Source organism: Ananas comosus, linkage group 2 (assembly GCF_001540865.1).
Source record: "Ananas comosus cultivar F153 linkage group 2, ASM154086v1, whole genome shotgun sequence".
In the NCBI taxonomy this organism is placed as follows: domain Eukaryota; kingdom Viridiplantae; phylum Streptophyta; class Magnoliopsida; order Poales; family Bromeliaceae; genus Ananas; species Ananas comosus.
The window spans coordinates 9,971,133-9,990,196 of record NC_033622.1 but is presented as its reverse complement, the minus strand read 5'-3'; the positions used below and the strand labels follow the sequence as shown (position 1 = coordinate 9,990,196).

Below are 19,064 nucleotides of genomic sequence, written 5' to 3'. Positions count from 1 at the left end.
TACCGTTATACAGTCTCCTACCCTCAAGCGCACAAATCTTAATGACTATTAGAAAACTCAGAGTATCAGACAGACAAATTACAATACAGTACTAGAAACAACAAAATACAAGACGTTGAAGGAAGGAAACGACACGTCACGGCACTATCAGACAGACAAATTATACTACAGTATCAAAAACAACAAAATACAAGACATTGAAAGAAGGAAACGAAACGTCATGACATTTTTATACAACTAAAGGGAGACTGCGAAATTCATGCTACAAAAGACTTTAAAGATTACAACTGAAGGATGCAGATGATTATTAATTGTAGTGGGCCACAGCAACTCTGCAGCGTGGTCGGCTTGTTGTCCCAGCCACGTATTCTCATTTTGAAGGCACCTAACCTCGCTGAGAGTATAACTGTAACATTCTTTTAGAAAATAGTAGTCGGACTGGAGTTGGTTGTGGTTGGCACACAACTGTTCGTATAAAGATTTATAAACCATTAAGTCATCATAGTTAATATCAGCAATATCGAAATTAAGTGCTTTCTTCAAGCACATAATTGCTTCATGAGCGGCTTTTTCCTCTGCTAACTCAACATTAATGCATTTCTGACCAAACCACTTAAAAACCTCTTCAATTCCATCAATATTTTCAACTTTTATTTCAGCACATCCCACATACAAGCTATCAGAACCGAACATTGCGCCGTAATTAGGAAGAGGAAAGGCAAGAACCCCAAGTATGTCGGTAAACAATTGCTTATATTATACTGGTAGGGCCGCCATTGTCCTTTAAACGTTCAAGAATGATATAAAAAAGACGAGATAATCATTTTAAGCTAAGGTATAGAATGACCAAATGCAAAATAATTAATGTATGATAAAACATAAGACTTATGTTATGAATCTAGTATAATTAATGCATTAGTTTTTTTAATCCCAGCCCTCCAATGCTATTGTCTAGAGAAACTTTCTAACATCTTTACATGCATTGCTCAATAGCCGTAGATTAAAAATTTAAGTACTGAGACAAATCTCTATATATGTCCACCATTAATAAAAAAAAGTAAGGAACCCAACATCACCAACATATCCTTAAAACAAATAAGTCATTTAATTATTTACTTTTTAACAATTTATGTTATCACTCCATAATGAACTAACGAAATATAAAAAGTACGGTAAGATAAAGAAACTTAGTATGAAATTGTTAGAACTGATCTTTAATTTAGCCAATTAAAATAAAGGTGCCTAGAGGAGGTAAATAATTAACTAGTAAAGAATCTGCATGTATACATGCTCAAGAAAGATAGGAATCAAAAAAAAAAAGACGAAGAGTAATGAAAATCATAATTCCAAATACATTAAAGTCCTGGTTTTTTTTTCCCCACATGAAACATATATTGATAAAAATAATAAGACACTTCCTTATAGTTTTAAAGAAAGTCATCGAAATAGAAATATGAAGCAAGGGAAAAAAAACTCTGGAGGCAATCGTAATTTTCATAAACAATTACTAATTAATTTTAATTAAGGGAGTAAAGAAAAATAGGATGCATCTAACGAACAAAGACGAGAAGCCTGTAATTAATTACACACATTATTAAATAGTTTAAAAATACACCTGTAAAGACTGAAAATTTATATATGTCCAGTATTAAATTCAAAAAATCCAGGGACCCAACATCACCAACATATCGTTAAAACAAATAAGCCAATTAATTATTTACTTTTTAAGCGTTTATGTTATCATTCCATAAAGAAGTAACGACATATAAAAAGCACGGTAAGATAATTAGGCACACATTTTTTATTTTGATTTATGTTAGCTTATTGTTCTTTCATTTAACCAATTAAGATAAAGATGTTTAGTGAATGTAAATAATTAACTATTATTTTTTTTTGTAATCCTACACTATCAAGGAATACACTCTATGAGAGTATACAACAACATAGTTTTACCCTACCTTAGGAAAGTAGCAGATATGTAACCCAAATAATTCTAAAACAAACAGATGGATATAGCTGGTTGTATCTGTAGATACAGCCAAAAAAAAATCTTACTCCTTAAGGAAGTAAATGGGTGGTGGGCCCAATAACTATGTTAGAAGCTGAACGTTTATATATATAGAAAGCTGGAGAAGATGCTCTAACACTATTGATGCTGGAAGACAAGTAAGTAGAGACAAATATTAACATTTATTCGCATGTTTGGTAGTGAACAGCATATATATAGGGAATGCTGGAGTGGGGGGAGGATGCATGAACCCACGTGATTACATAGATAGCAAAAGTACAATGCAATATTCTCTGTACTATATTTTTTTCCCATCATGCACCATATATTTTATGTAAAGGGAGGGAGAACAAGTGAGGGAGAGAGAGAAAACCATATAAAAGAAAGATCACGTGGCTCGATGGAGGGACGACATTTGGTTTAAGTTTTAGTATAGCGTTTATGTAAGGTTATTGTTCCAGTATGCTGGAAAAAACAATCTGTTTAATGTTAAGTTATATTATTTGTTTCGTATTCCTATACTATCAAGGAATATACTAAAAAATTATTTACTGTTAAATTTATATTATTTATTTTGTATTCCTATACTATCAAGGAGTACACTCTATGAGAGTTTAAAGCAACATAGTTTTACCTCACCTAACAACAGTAGAAGATATATATCCCAAATAATTCCAAAACAAATATAGCAAGGTTGAGAATATGCTCTAACACTACTGATAAAGCTGGGAGGAACAAATAAGCAGAGACAAGTATACACATTCATACACTTGTTTGATAGCGAACAATGCTAGATATATAGAAAAAGCTGGGAGGTGGATGCATGCACCCTAATGATTAGCAAGATAGCAATAGTACATGGCAATATTCTATGTGATATGAATTGTTTTGGTTCATGCACAGGGAGAGAATGTGAGGGAGAGAGAGACACGTGGCACATTGTATTTAATGTTCATGCACATTGTATTTAATGTTCAGGCTACGTGGCTCGATGGAGGAACGGCATTTGGTTTCAACTTTAATATAGAGTTTAATATTCTTGTAGGTTATGTGGTTAGAATTCATCAAAATGATTACCTAAATTTCAAACTGGAAGAACCATTAAATAGCTTAAATCAAACAAATTGAAAAGTTAGATATTAAAATCAAATCTTTTAAAGGTTGGAAATTTTAATTCAATCTACCAAAAAAAACAAAATCATTAAGTACATTTTAGTATAGTATAATTAAAGAAATAAGAGACTATTATAAACTTGTGAAACTTACCCTTCGTCTCAAATAAACCATTGAAAGATTTCTGTATTTGGAAGGTTTATAATAAAGGATTTGGATTTTTCCCAGGGTATGTTTGAGAACATATATTTTGATGGGTAGATATGAAAGGTGAAAATTTGTTGGTACAAATAGGCGATTGCCACCTAAAATAAACAATACAAAAGGAGAAAACATTTTGTTTGGAAATTTTTCATTCTGAACAGTGAAAAAAGAATGGAGGAATCTGCTTCCATAAAAAAGTGTACTGTAACTCGATCCAAGAGAATCTTGACTTCATAATATAAAGAAATTTAATTGGTTCATACAGTATGTGCTACGTGAGTATTTTAGACTAACAAGACAATTAAAGCCATATGTATTATCATTGTCAACTTATTAATAATATATAAAAAAAAATTATAGGCAACCTGACATAGTGAAAATAGGGATAATGCACTGTTACGTTCCACTTTTTTTTTTTTTTGGCTTTTGAGAAGCACATCCATAGGCTTTCATTATATGTAAGATTGATTAGATGGAAATACAATTTCTAAAAGAGTATATATTAGTTGTCGATTTTAAAATTTGTCGTAAGTGGACAACAGAACATGAGGAACCATAGCTAAACTTACAGATCTGTTTTAGCAAATTCCAGAATACCAACAAAACAAAACCAAAAGATATTTACTAAGATCTTATTTGGCATTATTACCATTTTAAAAAAAAAAAAAGTTCCACATTAAAGAATGTTTAAATGAATGATCGATTGTTTGCAATCATTGCATTCAAAGTAAAATATTATTTGGCTATAGAAGATAAAATCTTGGAAGTAATCATCACCTAGAAGAGATGAACGTCAATCTAACTAATCATAACGCGAATAGAAAATAACATCCACATATATCTAATTCCCCTATATAAACCTTATGTTTACAAAAAATTTAAAAAAAATTAGCAGTGATGTGAAACAAGACCTAAATATACAAGAATCCAATCATTAAACCAACTATCAGCAACAATTTACGGTATTTACTTAGAAATCACTAAAATATTATAAGAAATTTACAATAAGAATAGAATTATATTAAACTATTAAGCAAAAATAGGAAAAAGAGAAAAGGCTAGTTCTAGAAAAATCAGTTTGTCAAGCTCTTTAGCACACTATTATATATCTTACGGAATGTCTGTAAAGAAGAAAAGAAGTTTGTTGTTTCCATACTTATGATTGCAATAAAAATTGCCCAATTTTCATCATCCCTCAAAACCATAAAAAACAAAGGTGACATGAGAACATGCCGAATAACATTGTTCAGATATCTAATGAATTTTCGGCCATGGCTATATAGGGCAACTAAATATTTGCATGTTGGAACAAAATATAACCTGAAGATCAAAAAATTGCAGGGCATATATATATAGACAAGCTTTCACTATTCAAAATTCAAAAAGCTTAGGTTCTATCCACATTACCTTTTAAGACAACAGCTGCTGCTAAACATATCTCTCCTCTCTAACTTTTCAACACAGGCAAGTCCACTGGCCATTTGAAGTGACTACTGTTTTCTGGATCGGCAGAAAAAAATTTAAGCAAGTTATAAGCTTTCTCTGACCAATGTATAAAGTCCACTACAGTTGGAATAGTTATGAGAAGTCATCAAGTTGAAAATATATCATGCAAATAAAATGCTTGCAAGTAATATTATTGTGAGAATACATCGTTTGCATAACCAATCAATCAGAAATGACCACGATTATTCTTAACACCTCAGTTAATGTGCATGATGGTAGTAATACTAAATACGCATATAACACCTAAAAGAGATTATGGTAGTTTCACGTGGTAGCAAAGATCCAAATCAGGCTCATCAACTATTTAGTCATTAGAAAAACTCTCACATTGTAAAACCATCTAGCATCTAAAACCTACAATATTCTTGAAGCTAATTAATTAATACAAAACATCAATAACAACAATTATGCCCCAGGAGTTTTAAAAATTTTAGTCCCTGAAATTTGTCCTCCATAGTAATTGAATCCTTTCATAACTTTTCTATTTGAAAGAAGATGTCCCTACAAGGTTTTAAGTGTCGAGACACGGGACCATGCCTGAGCGCTGGCTAGGATGACAAAATTTGCATAGCCTCGGTGCTGCTGGTACAGTACCCATGTGCCGACACAAATTCATATGAGATTTTTATTTGTTCAACAAATATATATCACATTTGTTCTTAAATATGCTATTATCGAATTCTTTTTTACTATTAATAATTTTGAGAAGTATGTTAAAATGTGCAAGTATTCATTAGATTAAGGAGTAAAAGTTGAAGAAAATTATATTCCCTAAAAAACTAATGCTAAATTTATTGAGATTTCAATTTTGTGTATGCATGATGCAAATCAAATTTCCTGCACCTTCATTCCATCAAAATTAGATCATTTGAAACCAATGCTAAACCTATTTGGTTGAAAAAAATTACAAAAGAAGGATTTCGAATCGTGCCATTGGCACAAAAGTTGTGTTGTGCCAATGCTTTGTCAGCACAGTTGACAAGACACATGCCAACTGGCACTTAAATCCATGCCACTATCTCACCAACCTAAGTAGCGCTTCCTAACATCCTACTAATATTTTCATGTGCTTTCAATTATAATGACAATGCAAACGTGATGTTTTCTTAAGTGAAGAATGTAATGATTGTGTGGGACAAATTCCAATGGCTAAATTTTTCAAATTAAAGCTCTGAAGACATAATTGAAATTGAACTCAAACCCAATATTTAAGACACAACTCTCTAGCTAATAACTTTAAACATTTAGAGAAAATGACTATTTCAAGATTGTCATGTTTGTCATGTTGGACTAGAATGCTCTTAAGAGTATTTGGGCTCCGGTACCATCGCATCACTTTGGATAATGGGACATCCGAATAGACGAACCATACCGTTCAAGTAAATCTACAGCATTTAAACCTTTTAGAAATTTAATTTTGTAATTTTTCGACATTAACTACTTGTGATCAAGTAATCTCAAAATTAAATAATTTTAACCGTCTATATGATGCATTTTCTCGTTTAACGGTGTAGCACGTTCTAAATTAGTTCAATTTTCAATCGAAATTTCTTTAACTATCTTGATCAAATGAATAACCTTGATCTTGAATTTGAGAGTTCTATTATCGATTTTAAGTAGCTTGTTCATTTTCAACTGTGCATTCTGCAGTCACTTGATGAACTAGAAAATGATTTCGAAAAATTATGAAACTTAATTTTTATAAGGTTCAAACACTCTAGATCAACTTGAACGATATGGATCGACGATTTGGATATCCTATCATCAAAAATGACTTAATAGTATCAGAGCCCAAATACTATTAAGAGTATTCTAGCCCAACTCTCTCTCTCTCTCTCTCTCTCTCTCTCTCTAGATAGATAGATCAACAGTTCGAGATCGACAATTTTTTACCACACTACACTTAAAGGAGTCACTGATCGGAGAACATAAAGAGCAGTCCATCTTGGCAGAGGTAAAAGATCCATTCGTTTTTAACCATTTTTTCTGCCACTTATAAATGTTTTATTTTTTTTCATCAAAATGAGCGGGTTAATTCTATCCCACTAGTCATATCACCATCCTATTTTTTAAATACAAAAAAGATTGTTCCCACCCTTCGATGGGTAGGGTATAAAATTTACACTCAACTTTTGGATGTAAAATAGCATTACTAGAGTCAGTTTCACATAAAGAATACAATTTAGCACTGAAACTGAAGAATATAAATAAAACAAGTGACTAAACTACAAATACTCATAAAGCAAACCAAAAGGCTATTTAATAATTAAAAAGAGTCCAATCCATCATAAAACCATATGTTCTCAACTACCTACAGTATCTATTTAGAAGCCACTCCAATAGCATACAAAATTTACAATGAGAACTAATTTATATTACATACTACAAGAAGAAAAATAGACGGCCAGTTTAAATAGCAAGCTAATCAAGTCTTCTTTGCAATACGGATAAAAAGAACTGCACCGTTACAGAAATCTTTGCAACAAAAATTGCTTCATTCTTGCAAACCAGAGCTTAACAGAAGGCACATGCTAAACAAATATCTAGAGGGCCACCAATTAAAACTCAAAACATAGTTAAATATTCAATGAAAGTTTCTGGCTTATAGAGCAAGCAATTATTTATTTATAGAAATAGAAACTAGTAATTACAATTACAAATATATATGCAATATTCCACATTTTTTCTACGAACAATATAAGTCATGTTAGTATACTTCTAAAACAACAACTATACCGAATTTGCTTCACTGCTCTAACTTTGCCATCCGCACACTTCCTTCCATTAGTTATTTGATGTTATCATGGTTTCCTGGATCCATAAAAATTTAGTATTCAACATTACTATTATCAGAATAGAAAAGAAAATGAGTTGAAAAAGAATTATATCGATGCAAACTGATTGCAAACATTATCACTGCGGGATAACAATGCCTGAAATGACCAATGTATTCCTACGACAACAAAAAGAATAGTCGAGTTTTAGACAACAAATGTTTTCACATGGAATAAAAACAAAGGCTCCAGAGTTTTCAATCACATGAGGCCTTTTATTTTGCCAACAGAAAAACTTCACCCTCTTATTTCACATTGCACATAATAGATTAATAGGTGCAAGAAAATGTCCTAAGCCCAAACCCCTCTGAGCTACTGCCGTTAGATTGAGAACAACATCCATTCAAAAATAAAACAGAGAGAGAGAGAGAGAGAGAGAGAGAACAATATAAACCTCAAAGAGAGAGAGAGAGAGAGAACAATATAAACTTCAAACTATTTAATTCATACCCAAACTTTTGGACATAATAAATTTGAGAGCCTAGACATCAAAGTGTTGACTATAAGATGCTGCAATCTTAATTACCCACTTCTATTATGTTTCTGACAATAAAGTCCCTATAAATTGTCCTATATAACAAGTCCTTTCATTACGTTGCCCTCCAAAAAAGGTGTCTCATAACTCCATTGTTAGCTCTGTTGATATGTATGGTGGTTTTTTAACATTTAAACTGCAACAATAATGCAGCTTTGTTGTTTTCTAAGCCCTTAGATTACGTGACGCACTTGATAGCTACATGGAAAAAGCTTCGAGGATTAAATTATTAAAATTGAAGATCTGAGGACAACTAAAATTGTCAGAAACTAAATTTGTAGCTCCCATTATATTAAGCATAGCTCTGTAACAGCTTGAGTTGTCAGAGAAGTAGGTTTTTTCACATTTTGTTGTGCTGAAAGAAGATGGTCTGTAAATGTGAAGGTCATGCAAGTGACAATTAATTGTAAAACAAATTACTAATTGTATGAAAAGGTACGCAAGAATTCAACATCCACAATAATTGCTAAGGGTGTGTTTGGTTCCACGTAAAACTGTGGAAAAAAAATTTTCGGTGGAAAAATGGTTTTACGTCGTTAGTGTTTGATTTGTAGGAAAAGAAAAATAGTTTTCCATGACGGTTGTTTGGTTGGAAGAAAAAAGAATAGATGAAAAACTATTTAATATTTTTTATTATATATTATTAATATATAATAATTAATATATTTTATATATTATTATAATTTTTATATACAGATTAAATATATTTAAAATTATAATAAATATGTTACATCATATATAATATATTTAAAAATATTAATAAATAATTACAAATTTATAAATAAAATATTATATATATAATAAATATATATAATTACATATTACATCATAGTATGTAAAATTATAATGAACATAATATTATAAATTATTATTATAATCTATATATACAAATTAAATATATTTAAAATTATAATGAACATATTACATCATATATATATAAGAATTATATATTTAGAGATATTAATAAATAATTACAAATTTATAAATAAAATAATATATAATAATATTTCTATATAAAAATAAAATACTATATATATAATAAATATATATATTTATAAATATGTATAATAATTTTTTACCANATAAGAGAGAAAGAGTTGGTGAGTGGTCCACAGTTGGACCACTCACGCAGTTGGACCACTCACGCAGTCCACGAGAATCAGGCTTTCTCGTGGACCGCGTTTTTTTCAGCGCTGTGAGCCGCGCGTTTTGGGATCAAGTTTTTCGTTTTTCGCCCGCGGTGGGCGGAAAACCAAAACTTGGTTTTTTACGTAGATTCCGTAAAAAAAATTTTCCGGCAACTTCTTTTACGAGCAACCAAACAAGGGAAAACCACTTTTCAAGCGAAAAAAAATTTTCGGAGTGTTTTTACAGACAACCAAACACCGCCTAAGATAAATTACTAATTGCATGAAAAGGTACACAAGAAGTCAACATCCACTATATGGTAGCCACAAATAACAAACTCCTTTCATAAACTTGTTACGTCATAATACAATTTTTAATAACAAAAGAACATAGGTGCAATCACAAGTTTCATCAAATTGCGTAGTTATTAATACAATGTCCACATCAAATGTGTCAGGATAGCAATAATCGCTAATGACCCAAACATAAACGGTTAAACTGAATATGAATCCACAACTAACCAAACAAAAGAAGGAACATTTCTAAGAATATTTGTTAAAGGACATAAAGACTTATCACTAAATTACTAACATTTAACAAATATTTATAGATGACTACTTTATACTATGCGTGCATCTTATTGAGCAATACCCCTGCAGACTTGAAGTCTATTCATATTCAAATCCGTCTAAATCTGGTAAGAATCTGTTAGATACCACTTTTAGCAAATATAGCAACAAGATATATATTCACTAACTACCCAGAAACTAATTCATGTTCATACGAAAATTATGGACAAGAATATAATTTAGCAAATTGTGAACCAAATCAATCCATCCTCATTGAGAATTAGTAATAGTTAGATATCAAACAAGGTTAGACTAGTCCTCTGTGACAAATTCCACAGCACTTAATTCTCTCTAGCGATGAAGATTCAACAATTCAGGATACTTAAATATTATCAGAAGTTCAAGAAACATCTTTTATGCAACAGACTCTGTACATCAAACTTGAGAAGTGCATATAAACCGGTGAGAGATTTTGAAAGCTGCAGTTAGATCCAAAAGATAACATAAATTCTTCTCCAAAATAGTATAAGCACTTTAAAGGCATTCATCCTATACTTCATACCATGCAAATGTTGACTGAATACATAAAAGTTTTTACTGTAAACTCTCAGGAATATGTAACTCATAGCCTAATAGACGTAGGCTGTTGGGAACAACTATGAACCCCACATATAGGAATTAAATCAAGATTTTGATAGATATTTTAGGTTACACAAGTCAGATTCCTTACTCTATCTTCAAATACTGACCTGTACAAGAAAGTTGTTGTCGCCAGCATCTCAACATCAACTATTGGCTCTTTTAGGAAGCTATACTTTGTAAAACTATCTTCCATTTTACCTTACTCATACTATGAATGGATATAATTTATAGTATAACCGGGAGCCTATAACTAACTCCTAGATAAGACCAAGCTCTATTAATTAGATAATATTTGTTCCGTCTTTAAATAAATTAAATTAGTTTTGATGCTTAACACGATCATATTTTTACTTTGAATTGATGAAAAGATGACATCCTCCTAGTATAGAGTCTGGACCATCCTACCTTCTTCTATATCAAAGCAATATTACTATTGCTACACTCCTTTAATACAGACACATATCTGAGGCTATCTATGAAGTATTTTAGTAAGTATCATACTGGATACAGTATCTGGTAAGGATGCATCTAGAGTATCTATGCATCATAGCTTTGTAAATAAATAACCTAGTTGCTAATTGGCTATACACAAGTTCACAAAATTAGAAACAGCATATAAAAAACATGAGTACAAGTTCACTTCAAAAGCATGATATGTGTGATTCAAGTTGTTCTGAAAAGATTTCTCTGTAATCTTGTGGGTTACATTGCTAACAAATTATACACCATAAAAATACTTCCATTGTTTACAATACCTCCATCCTCACTAATTCTACTTTTATCCTTATCTTGCCACAACAAATATATACTTGTGTAACAATCAGTGTTTGCATAGACGCGAGGCGCGGAGAGGCGCACTGCAAGGCGGGCACCTCAAGAAGGCGAGGCGCACATTTACTAAAGTTAATTTAATTTGATGTTATATATTAAAAAACCCCAAAATAACCATCAAAAAGTAAAGAAAACACATGCATATAGTTTAATTTGATGTACTTGCTGACACTGCTGTTGTTTTCGCTGCTACTACTTGTTTTCCTGCTGCCACTGCTGCTGGTTGCTTGTTCTAGCCACCGCCGGTTTCCTGCCGCTGCTTCCTGCTGACAGCACAGCTGCTGCTGGATGCTCGACAGGGAGAGGATGTGAGAGAATAAGAGACGGAGAAGGGGCAAGCGGCTGATTTTTTTAGTGGTATTTTGGGTATCTTTCAAGATTTTTAAGTATCTTATCGAGTTTAAAGTATAAAATGCAAATTCAAAACCCGACAATCCGAAAACTTGAATTTTTTAAAATTTCTTTTAAGATTTTTTAAGTATCTTATCGGGGTAAAGTATAAGATGCAAATTCAAAACCCGACAACTCGAAAACTTGAATAAAAAATTCTTGTAAACTTAAATATTGCGAGGCGCGTGCCTCAGGAGCGCCTCGCAACTCGCATGAGGCGCGTGCCTCAGGCCCTAGGCGCGCGCCTCAACAATAGCGCTGCGCCTCCCTATTGCTGTGGCGCTGAGGCCCACGCTAGGCGCCGAGGCGCGTGCCCTTTTCAAACTATGGTAACAATCTTGCAGTTTCAAGGCTCGTTTGGTCCACCTATTTTAGGTTATAGAATCGGAATGAGATTCATTGATTCTAATAGTTGTTGTTTGTTTTACATGAATCGGACTTTGATTCCCATTCTACTCTGGAATGGGAATAGCCTTAATGCATTTATGGTCCAATCTAGCTTTGAATTCCAGATTAGCCCATTCAAAAGTAAACCACTCAAAGCCCTCTCTCACAAACACTTCCCCTTTCTCTCCCTTCATCAGTCATCACTCTCATCTTTTTTAACCAACACCCTCTCCCAAAATCCTGAATGTTCATTATGATTTCCATTCCAATAATAAACCAAATATTTTTGGATAATTCATCATTCCATTTTCCATTCCAATACAATCTAATCCCACTTCCCATTCCTATTGGAATCATGAATGAAGCATACCCTTTTAACGTCTTCCTAGGATTCCAGTTTTTCATTAGCGGAATGTTAACACAAACAACCAAGACCTTTTACTTCTTTTTATTACAAGGAGCCAACTGATTAAATTTATATTTGCATAAATTGGCTCTAAATCGACATTTCGTCTTATTTATCTTCCAAAATATATCAGTATATCATTGAGGACAATAATTGAAAGAAATGAAAACAACATATAACGGATCTTGTCTTTGCTAATTTAAAACTTACCAGAGTGCCGGGTCGTCTTCATTCTGAGATCCTCCAAAACCGAGGGACAACTCATCCTCAGATGCTCAAACCCTTCAGTTAGCACCATACTTATCAGATTTTCCGGCACGACTGCAAATTCAAGGCACACTTTCTTAAGCCGGAGACAGCCGTGCTGCTCCGCCAAGGCCAAACTGGTAGCCGCCGTGTCGGCATCGATGCTATTGCATAACCTATCTTCACATATTAGCTTCAGCCTCTCCAACCCATACCGGTCTGCGGCCGCGAGCAAATGCTGCGCCATTGCAGTCGAAGCCTTCTTAGGCTCCTCACCATCCTCCGGCAACGAGTCCCGGTATATGAAGTGAAGCAAAGCCCTAAAAGCCGCAGCTTCCATATCTTCGATCTTTACGCACTGCGTGCTCTTTTCGCTCAAGGGGCCGAAAAATTGAGCACTGAAAACAGGGGAGCGGGCGGCGAGCACGCAGCGGTGGGCGGCGAAAGTCTCCCCGCCGACTTCGAAGGTTACGTCGGCCCCCTCTCCCCTCTCCAAGAGCCGGCCGAGGTGGTCGTGCAACTCGATCGGCGGCGCCGCCGCCGCGGCCGACGGGTGAGCATAAGGCACCCGCTCGACCCGCGACATCTTGATGTGAATGGTGCACATAACTGCGAAGCAATCGTCTTTCAGATAACGCGATTCCTCCAACTCGGCTCTCTTGAAGAAGCGCCCGTAGCCCCAGTTTCTGCCGCTTGAGTCGAATGTGTACAAGCTTCCGCCCACCGGGACTGCGGACGGCGGCATCTCCGCGGGGTCGAGCAATTTGATCGCCCAGTAGATCTGGACGTCGGTGTGGTAGCTTTGGAGGGCGAGAAAAAAGGAGATGTAGTCGGCGTCGTCGGCCTTGCAGCCGTCGGGGTAGTACTCGATGGCCCAGTCGTAGCCGCCGACGGTGAAGACGGCGGAGGCGATGGGCTCGCCGACGCCGATCCCCTTGGTAAGGGAGTAGCCGGTGATCTTGAACAGGTGGGACCCGCTCACGACCTCGTTCACGCTTACCGAGGACGTCATAGGAGAGGAGGAGGAGGAGGAGGCGGAGGAGGAACCTGAGGTAGCCATGGAGTGGAGAGACGGAGCGAGTAAGACTTCTGTTCCCTCCGAGCGAAGAGTGGGATGAAAAGTCGTTGGGGGCCAAAGCGTCAAAATAGTCCGGCGTAATGGCTACTTTCTTGAAGCACTATGCTATAAAATTTTATTTATTTATTTATTTATTTATTATATCCTCCCTCTGTATATCAAAATTCATGAGCTTTAGTGCATTAGGTGCATCAGAAATGAAAGAGTGATGTGCGTTGACCAAAAAAACACATCCTTCGAAGGGCGATTAATGGTGTACCAAGTAAAATGTAAGCTCTAAGCCGCCGTTTGGTTCGGAGTTAAGAAAAAAGTAGCTATTCCAGGAATAGAGTTAAGTTTAGGGTTAAAGCGGGGTTAAAGTTTTTTTGTGTTTGGTTGGGGTTGGAGTTAGTTTAGAATAATGAAAAATAGTGTTTGGTTGGGTAGGTGGGATAAGAAGATAATGATTGATTGGAGTAGGTGTGATAAAAAAGATAGTGGGTTATTATGAATAGAAAATAGTGTTTGGTTGGAGTTTGGTGGGGTTAGGTGGGGTTAGCTAATCCGGAATAATTTATTTGAGGTGGGGTTAAGTGGGGTTAGCTAACCCCACCTATATTTTGGGATGTTTGGGGATAAAATGGGGGTTAAGGGGTTATTCCACCCCTTAACCCCCAACCAAACAAGGGCTAAAAATATTCTAAATATCTATATCTATATATCTATCTTTATAATCTATATATAATAATAGTAGCCTTATTAATCCCCATGTTTGAGAATCCCCGTGGCGATCTCTTGTTATCTTATGCCTCTGCAAACTCATTTCTATTGAACTGGTCCTTCTTCATATGTCCTTCTTCATATGTTTTTCCCATTAAATCAGTTTTTTTCAGAGTTATCCAAATTACACATTGTTTGATGTGTCTACGTAATCTATAGAAATAATAATTCTTGAGTTCTACTGTGCCCTACATGTCACCTCCTCAGCCCCCCGCTCCTCTCTCGCCCCTTCGAAGCATCCCCGCGTTTGGCGGGGGCTTCGGTGGCCCCCACGGCGGGGTGGGCGGCAGCGGCAGTCACATGTGCAGGACCCCACAGCGGGCGGCAGCGGCTGGCGTCCGGCGCGGGGCGGGCGCCTACGTGTCGCCTCCGCAGCGCCCCCTCCTCTCTGTCGTTTCTCCTCGAGCGGGCGCGGGCGCGCGAAGCGCTGCTCACATGGCAGGGCCCCCCCGGCTCTCTCTCTCTCTCTCTCTCTCTCTCTCTCTCTCTCTGCGCGCGGGTGGTGCGGGTCGCCCGCAGATGGCAAGCCTCTCCGACCCGGGCCCCCACCTCCTCCTCTCTCCGATCCGGGCCCCCCCATGTCGGGTGTTTGTCGGGCCCTACCCTGACCTCCTCCTGCGTCCAACGCGGAGGGTCGCGCTTCTCCCCGCAGCTCCTGCAAACCCCGAACCTTTGTCCCCCTGCTACGGTATGCCTCCTTCCACCCCTCCCCATCCCCGCCGCCGCCGAAACTTCCTCGCCCAATTCTATGGCTTGCTTTCTGTCGCCTCTCTCTCTCTCTCTATCTCTCTCTACTGAGTGGAGCAAGGGGAGCTCCAAAAATTGTCCGTTTTGCTGCGCCCCTCATATGTTTGATGCAATACCTACTAGAGTCTTTTCTCTGATTCTCTCTCCACTATCAAATTTTTTTGATTTTGCTATGCTTGCTCTTGCAATCTATTGCTTAATTAAAATTTTATGCTTTGAGAGCTCGCGCCCTGTTCAACGAAATGCCGAGGCGATCGCAGGGCGCTTCGCGAAATGGCTCATGTTTCAGATAAATTCTATACTGTACTGTTTCTACACTTTGGATAGGATTGGTTTCAGTGTTAGTGACTGGTCGACACATCTGGAGAGTGTCGGACTGAGTCAGAGTTGTTTCTGCACGAAATGGATGCAGAAATGGACTCGGTGCACTTAATTAAGCAAAACTGGAATTTTGCTAGATTCGGACGCCCAGAACTGGTCTTGGGTCGCCCAGAAGTTCAATGCAGAATTGATCATAACTGGAAGCGAATTCGGGTCCATGTTTCGGGCGCCCGGATGAGGGTCCGAAAGTTCACCTCGTGAGTATCGATTGTGTTGACATGTGGCTGGTAGTAGGTGAGGTCCGCCGGAGCCGTTTACGGGCGCAGCACACCACGGGCGATGGAACCAAAGGGGAGCAAATGTGCAGCCTGGAGGTTTCGGATGCCCAGAAATGGATTTTGGGCGCCCGAAAGTGGCTATTTCTGCAAGTGTAGCAGATTGCAGCCTTTGTTCCTGAGGTTCATCTGACCATATGTTCACCCTATAAATAGCTGAGGAGCGTCCTTGGTGAGCTCTTTTCCTCTCTTCTTCACAGTGATCCTCTATTTTGCATTCCAACCCCTCCAAATCACTCAAATTGCTTCAAGATCCACAACTCCAAGCTTGATAGGTGCAGATTCTGCAGTTTTTCAGCGACGACCTCCAGTGTTTTGGTTCGTGTGCGACGTAGAAAGGTCGGATCGCGGTGAAACTTAGTTTGCTGGATTCTAGACTGCCAGAGGAATCCACGAAGCCCTGAATTGCAGAATTTGGTTGAGGTTAGCTTGGTCGAACTCAAGTTTTACTCTGCTGTTATTGTATTTGGACAGAATTGTAGATTTTGAGCTTTTCTTGATGCTATCTTTGGAAGCAGGAGAATTTGGGACTTGAGAATTATTCTCCAGTATACTCCATTGGATTTGGGACTGTCCTCACCTGAATTGGAGGTTATTAGGTGAGTTTTGACATTGGAGTGTGGTTAATTAAGCTTAAGTGCTGATATTATAGTTGTAATGATGGAATCAGTGATTTTTGGTGCTTAGATCGGAATTGTGGATCGTTGCTGGCTGAGATGAGGTTTAGCTGCGAGATCTTGCACCTTTGAGACTTCCTTGCTGCCAGGGATTAGCAATTAAGGTGGGTTTCTTATCGGTTTTGCTCCTAAGCATGTGTAAAGTAAACATGTATAGTTCGACTTCGGTATAACATGTTGTAGCTCAAATTCATCGAATAGTATAATGTATGAAATCTGAATTTGGAGCATGATTCTTAATTTGCAAAATATACATATTGGACTTGGAAATTGACTTAGGAGAAAACCCGCATTTTGACCCGTCATATAATTCTGCTACCTGATTTAGCTCTAGGAGCCGTGGTTTGATTGTATTACCGCTGTTTCAGCGCGGTGGATACCCGGGGTAGTTTAAAATACATTTACACTCGTGCTGGGGCGCCGAGCTTATTTTTACAGCAGAGTCTAGGCTGTTTCGGGTTGTTGGGTACCGTCGGGGTGGACGGTGGACCTAGAGTCCTGTTTTTGGTCTCAAATTATGTCGAGGGCACGTGGATTTGATTTCTAGACCAGTTTTGACCCTAGCTTCTTAACTTTGGCTTATTAGCGCCTGATTGAGCTCGACAGAGATACGCTGCATACTCGGTTGGGTAGCTCCCACGACTGCCACTCCCGAGGCGGGCGCTGTACTTTTGCGTTCGTGTCGTTCGTGCAGGTTGGACTTGCTCTCCACGGACTTATTAGTGTGGATGTAGTTGTATAGTCGCGACCGGGCGGGACGGGTATGTTCATAGTCCCAGGGACGGGTATGATTACAGTCCCTATTCGAGATTGGGTCTGAGTTGACACTATTCTACAGTTGGTTAGATTAGAGCATGATAGTATTGAGGCAGATAGCTGTAGATATGTTCCAGCTTTCCTTATTATTTCTTGCTTACCTCTGTAGACTTAGTGGGTGGACCGATGTATTGAGGGCGGTACCCACTGAGAACTACTTCTTTTTGTAGTAGTTCTCACGCCCAGTTTGTTTCTACTATTTTGCAGAGCCATCATCTTCGGCTGCTGCTGTCGCTGATATTGATCGTGGCAAGGGTGTCGCGAGTTAGAACCCTTCCAGTCGAGTTGCTGAGCTAGTGGAGGACCGCTGCAGGTAGTGTAGTTCTGGTTTATACATACAGATGTTGTACTCTCGCCAGTGCGAGTGCTTTTGTATCTTAGATCTTATGTATATATAGAACCACAGTTTATATATGCATGTTGTATTCTCTTCTCCCTGCTGCTCTATACTACTGTCTGTAGTATTGTATGATTACAGGTACTTTTACTTTTCGCTTTGTATACAGAGGAAATACCTTTATATATGGCAGGTCTGTTAGCGAGCCCGGGGAAACGAGTAATCCGGGGCGTGACATATACATTTTTACCAACATTTACAGTGAGCAATGCTATATTTGTAATTTATTTTGGATTGTAGATTTTACTGGTATTTATTTATTTTAATTTGGGATTTGGTTTGTGTGGAGTTAACTACTGCAATTGGAATGGCTCATGGTGTTCTTGAGGAAATGAGGAACCTATGAATTAAGTATTGTCAGCTGATTTGAGGCGATCATCGCTGAATTTCACCTTTCTTCAAACCAAATTGGTTTTCATTAGATTTTCGAATTATTTTTTGATTCGATTAAATCTAGCAGGGGTTTGTTCGATTTTTTCTCACTTTCCTATTAATTCGGACTGGTGGTAGTGAAGGAATAGTAGTGGAGCTCAGTTTATATGTACTACTGACTGGAATTTCAAGTTAGTTGAAGCTTAATTGCTGAAATTGATTTTGTGCTGAAATTTTAGAAATAGTTGGATTTTGTTACTGTTGTTCCTGATCCACAGAGAAGATCCAAGCCAAAGAGAGATGTTGGGACAAGTTCAAGGGTATTCTCTGATCCCTAAACTACAGGAAAATCCTATTAATTACCACAAAATTTCATCTCGAAGATGGAGTAAGACTCAAGAAATCAGCTTCAACAAAAAATCTGATTTTTAGTTGAAGGCCTGAATGAAAACTAAAATTCAGAAAAGCCTAACCTTCAAAACAGTCCAAGCAAAGTTCGTACCAACTCTAGATAAAGGTAAGATCACTAGCAACCTTTCAAAATCTTAGCTACATAGGCAAATTAAAAGAAATTCCATCAAGAATTCAGCTTGCTCAAAATCAGTATAAAACTTCTATTTCAGCGACCTTCACCATTTTGGCAATTAAACACAACTTACCAAGTCATTTGCTGAATTAAAACACTCCTCATGTTCACCTCTTCACCAAGAATGCGAGCAATCAATTCTCCAGCAATTTGGATTTCGAAATCTCTCAAAATTCT

General features: G+C 37.0%; 1 protein-coding gene across 3 annotated transcripts; it reads right to left on the bottom strand.

Annotated features, from left to right (window-relative positions):
• Positions 7,434–14,005, bottom strand: LOC109706758 (BTB/POZ and MATH domain-containing protein 1-like). Of its 3 annotated transcripts, none has more exons than XM_020227735.1 (2): positions 12,764–13,992; positions 7,434–7,642 (listed from the first exon to the last, which is right to left on the bottom strand). In XM_020227735.1, the coding sequence occupies exons 1-2, from the start codon at positions 13,857–13,859 to the stop codon at positions 7,620–7,622; spliced, it is 1,119 nt and encodes a 372-aa protein (XP_020083324.1). In that variant the 5' UTR covers positions 13,860–13,992; the 3' UTR covers positions 7,434–7,619. The 3 variants fall into 3 exon arrangements, with proteins under 3 accessions (XP_020083324.1, XP_020083322.1, XP_020083323.1); XM_020227733.1 differs by lacking the exon at positions 7,434–7,642 and adding an exon at positions 11,222–11,654 and having other exon boundaries at positions 12,764–14,005; XM_020227734.1 differs by lacking the exon at positions 7,434–7,642 and adding an exon at positions 11,222–11,651 and having other exon boundaries at positions 12,764–14,004.

Excerpts from the sequence above, each read along its gene's own strand:
- LOC109706758 (XM_020227733.1), bottom strand. The coding sequence starts at position 13,859 with ATGGCTACCTCAGGTTCCTCCTCCGCCTCCTCCTCCTCCTCCTCTCCT. Across the intron at positions 11,655-12,763 it reads GAAGACGACCCGGCACTCTG|CAGCAGCTGTGCTGTCAGCA; the intron begins GTAAGTTTTAAA and ends TCGAGCATCCAG.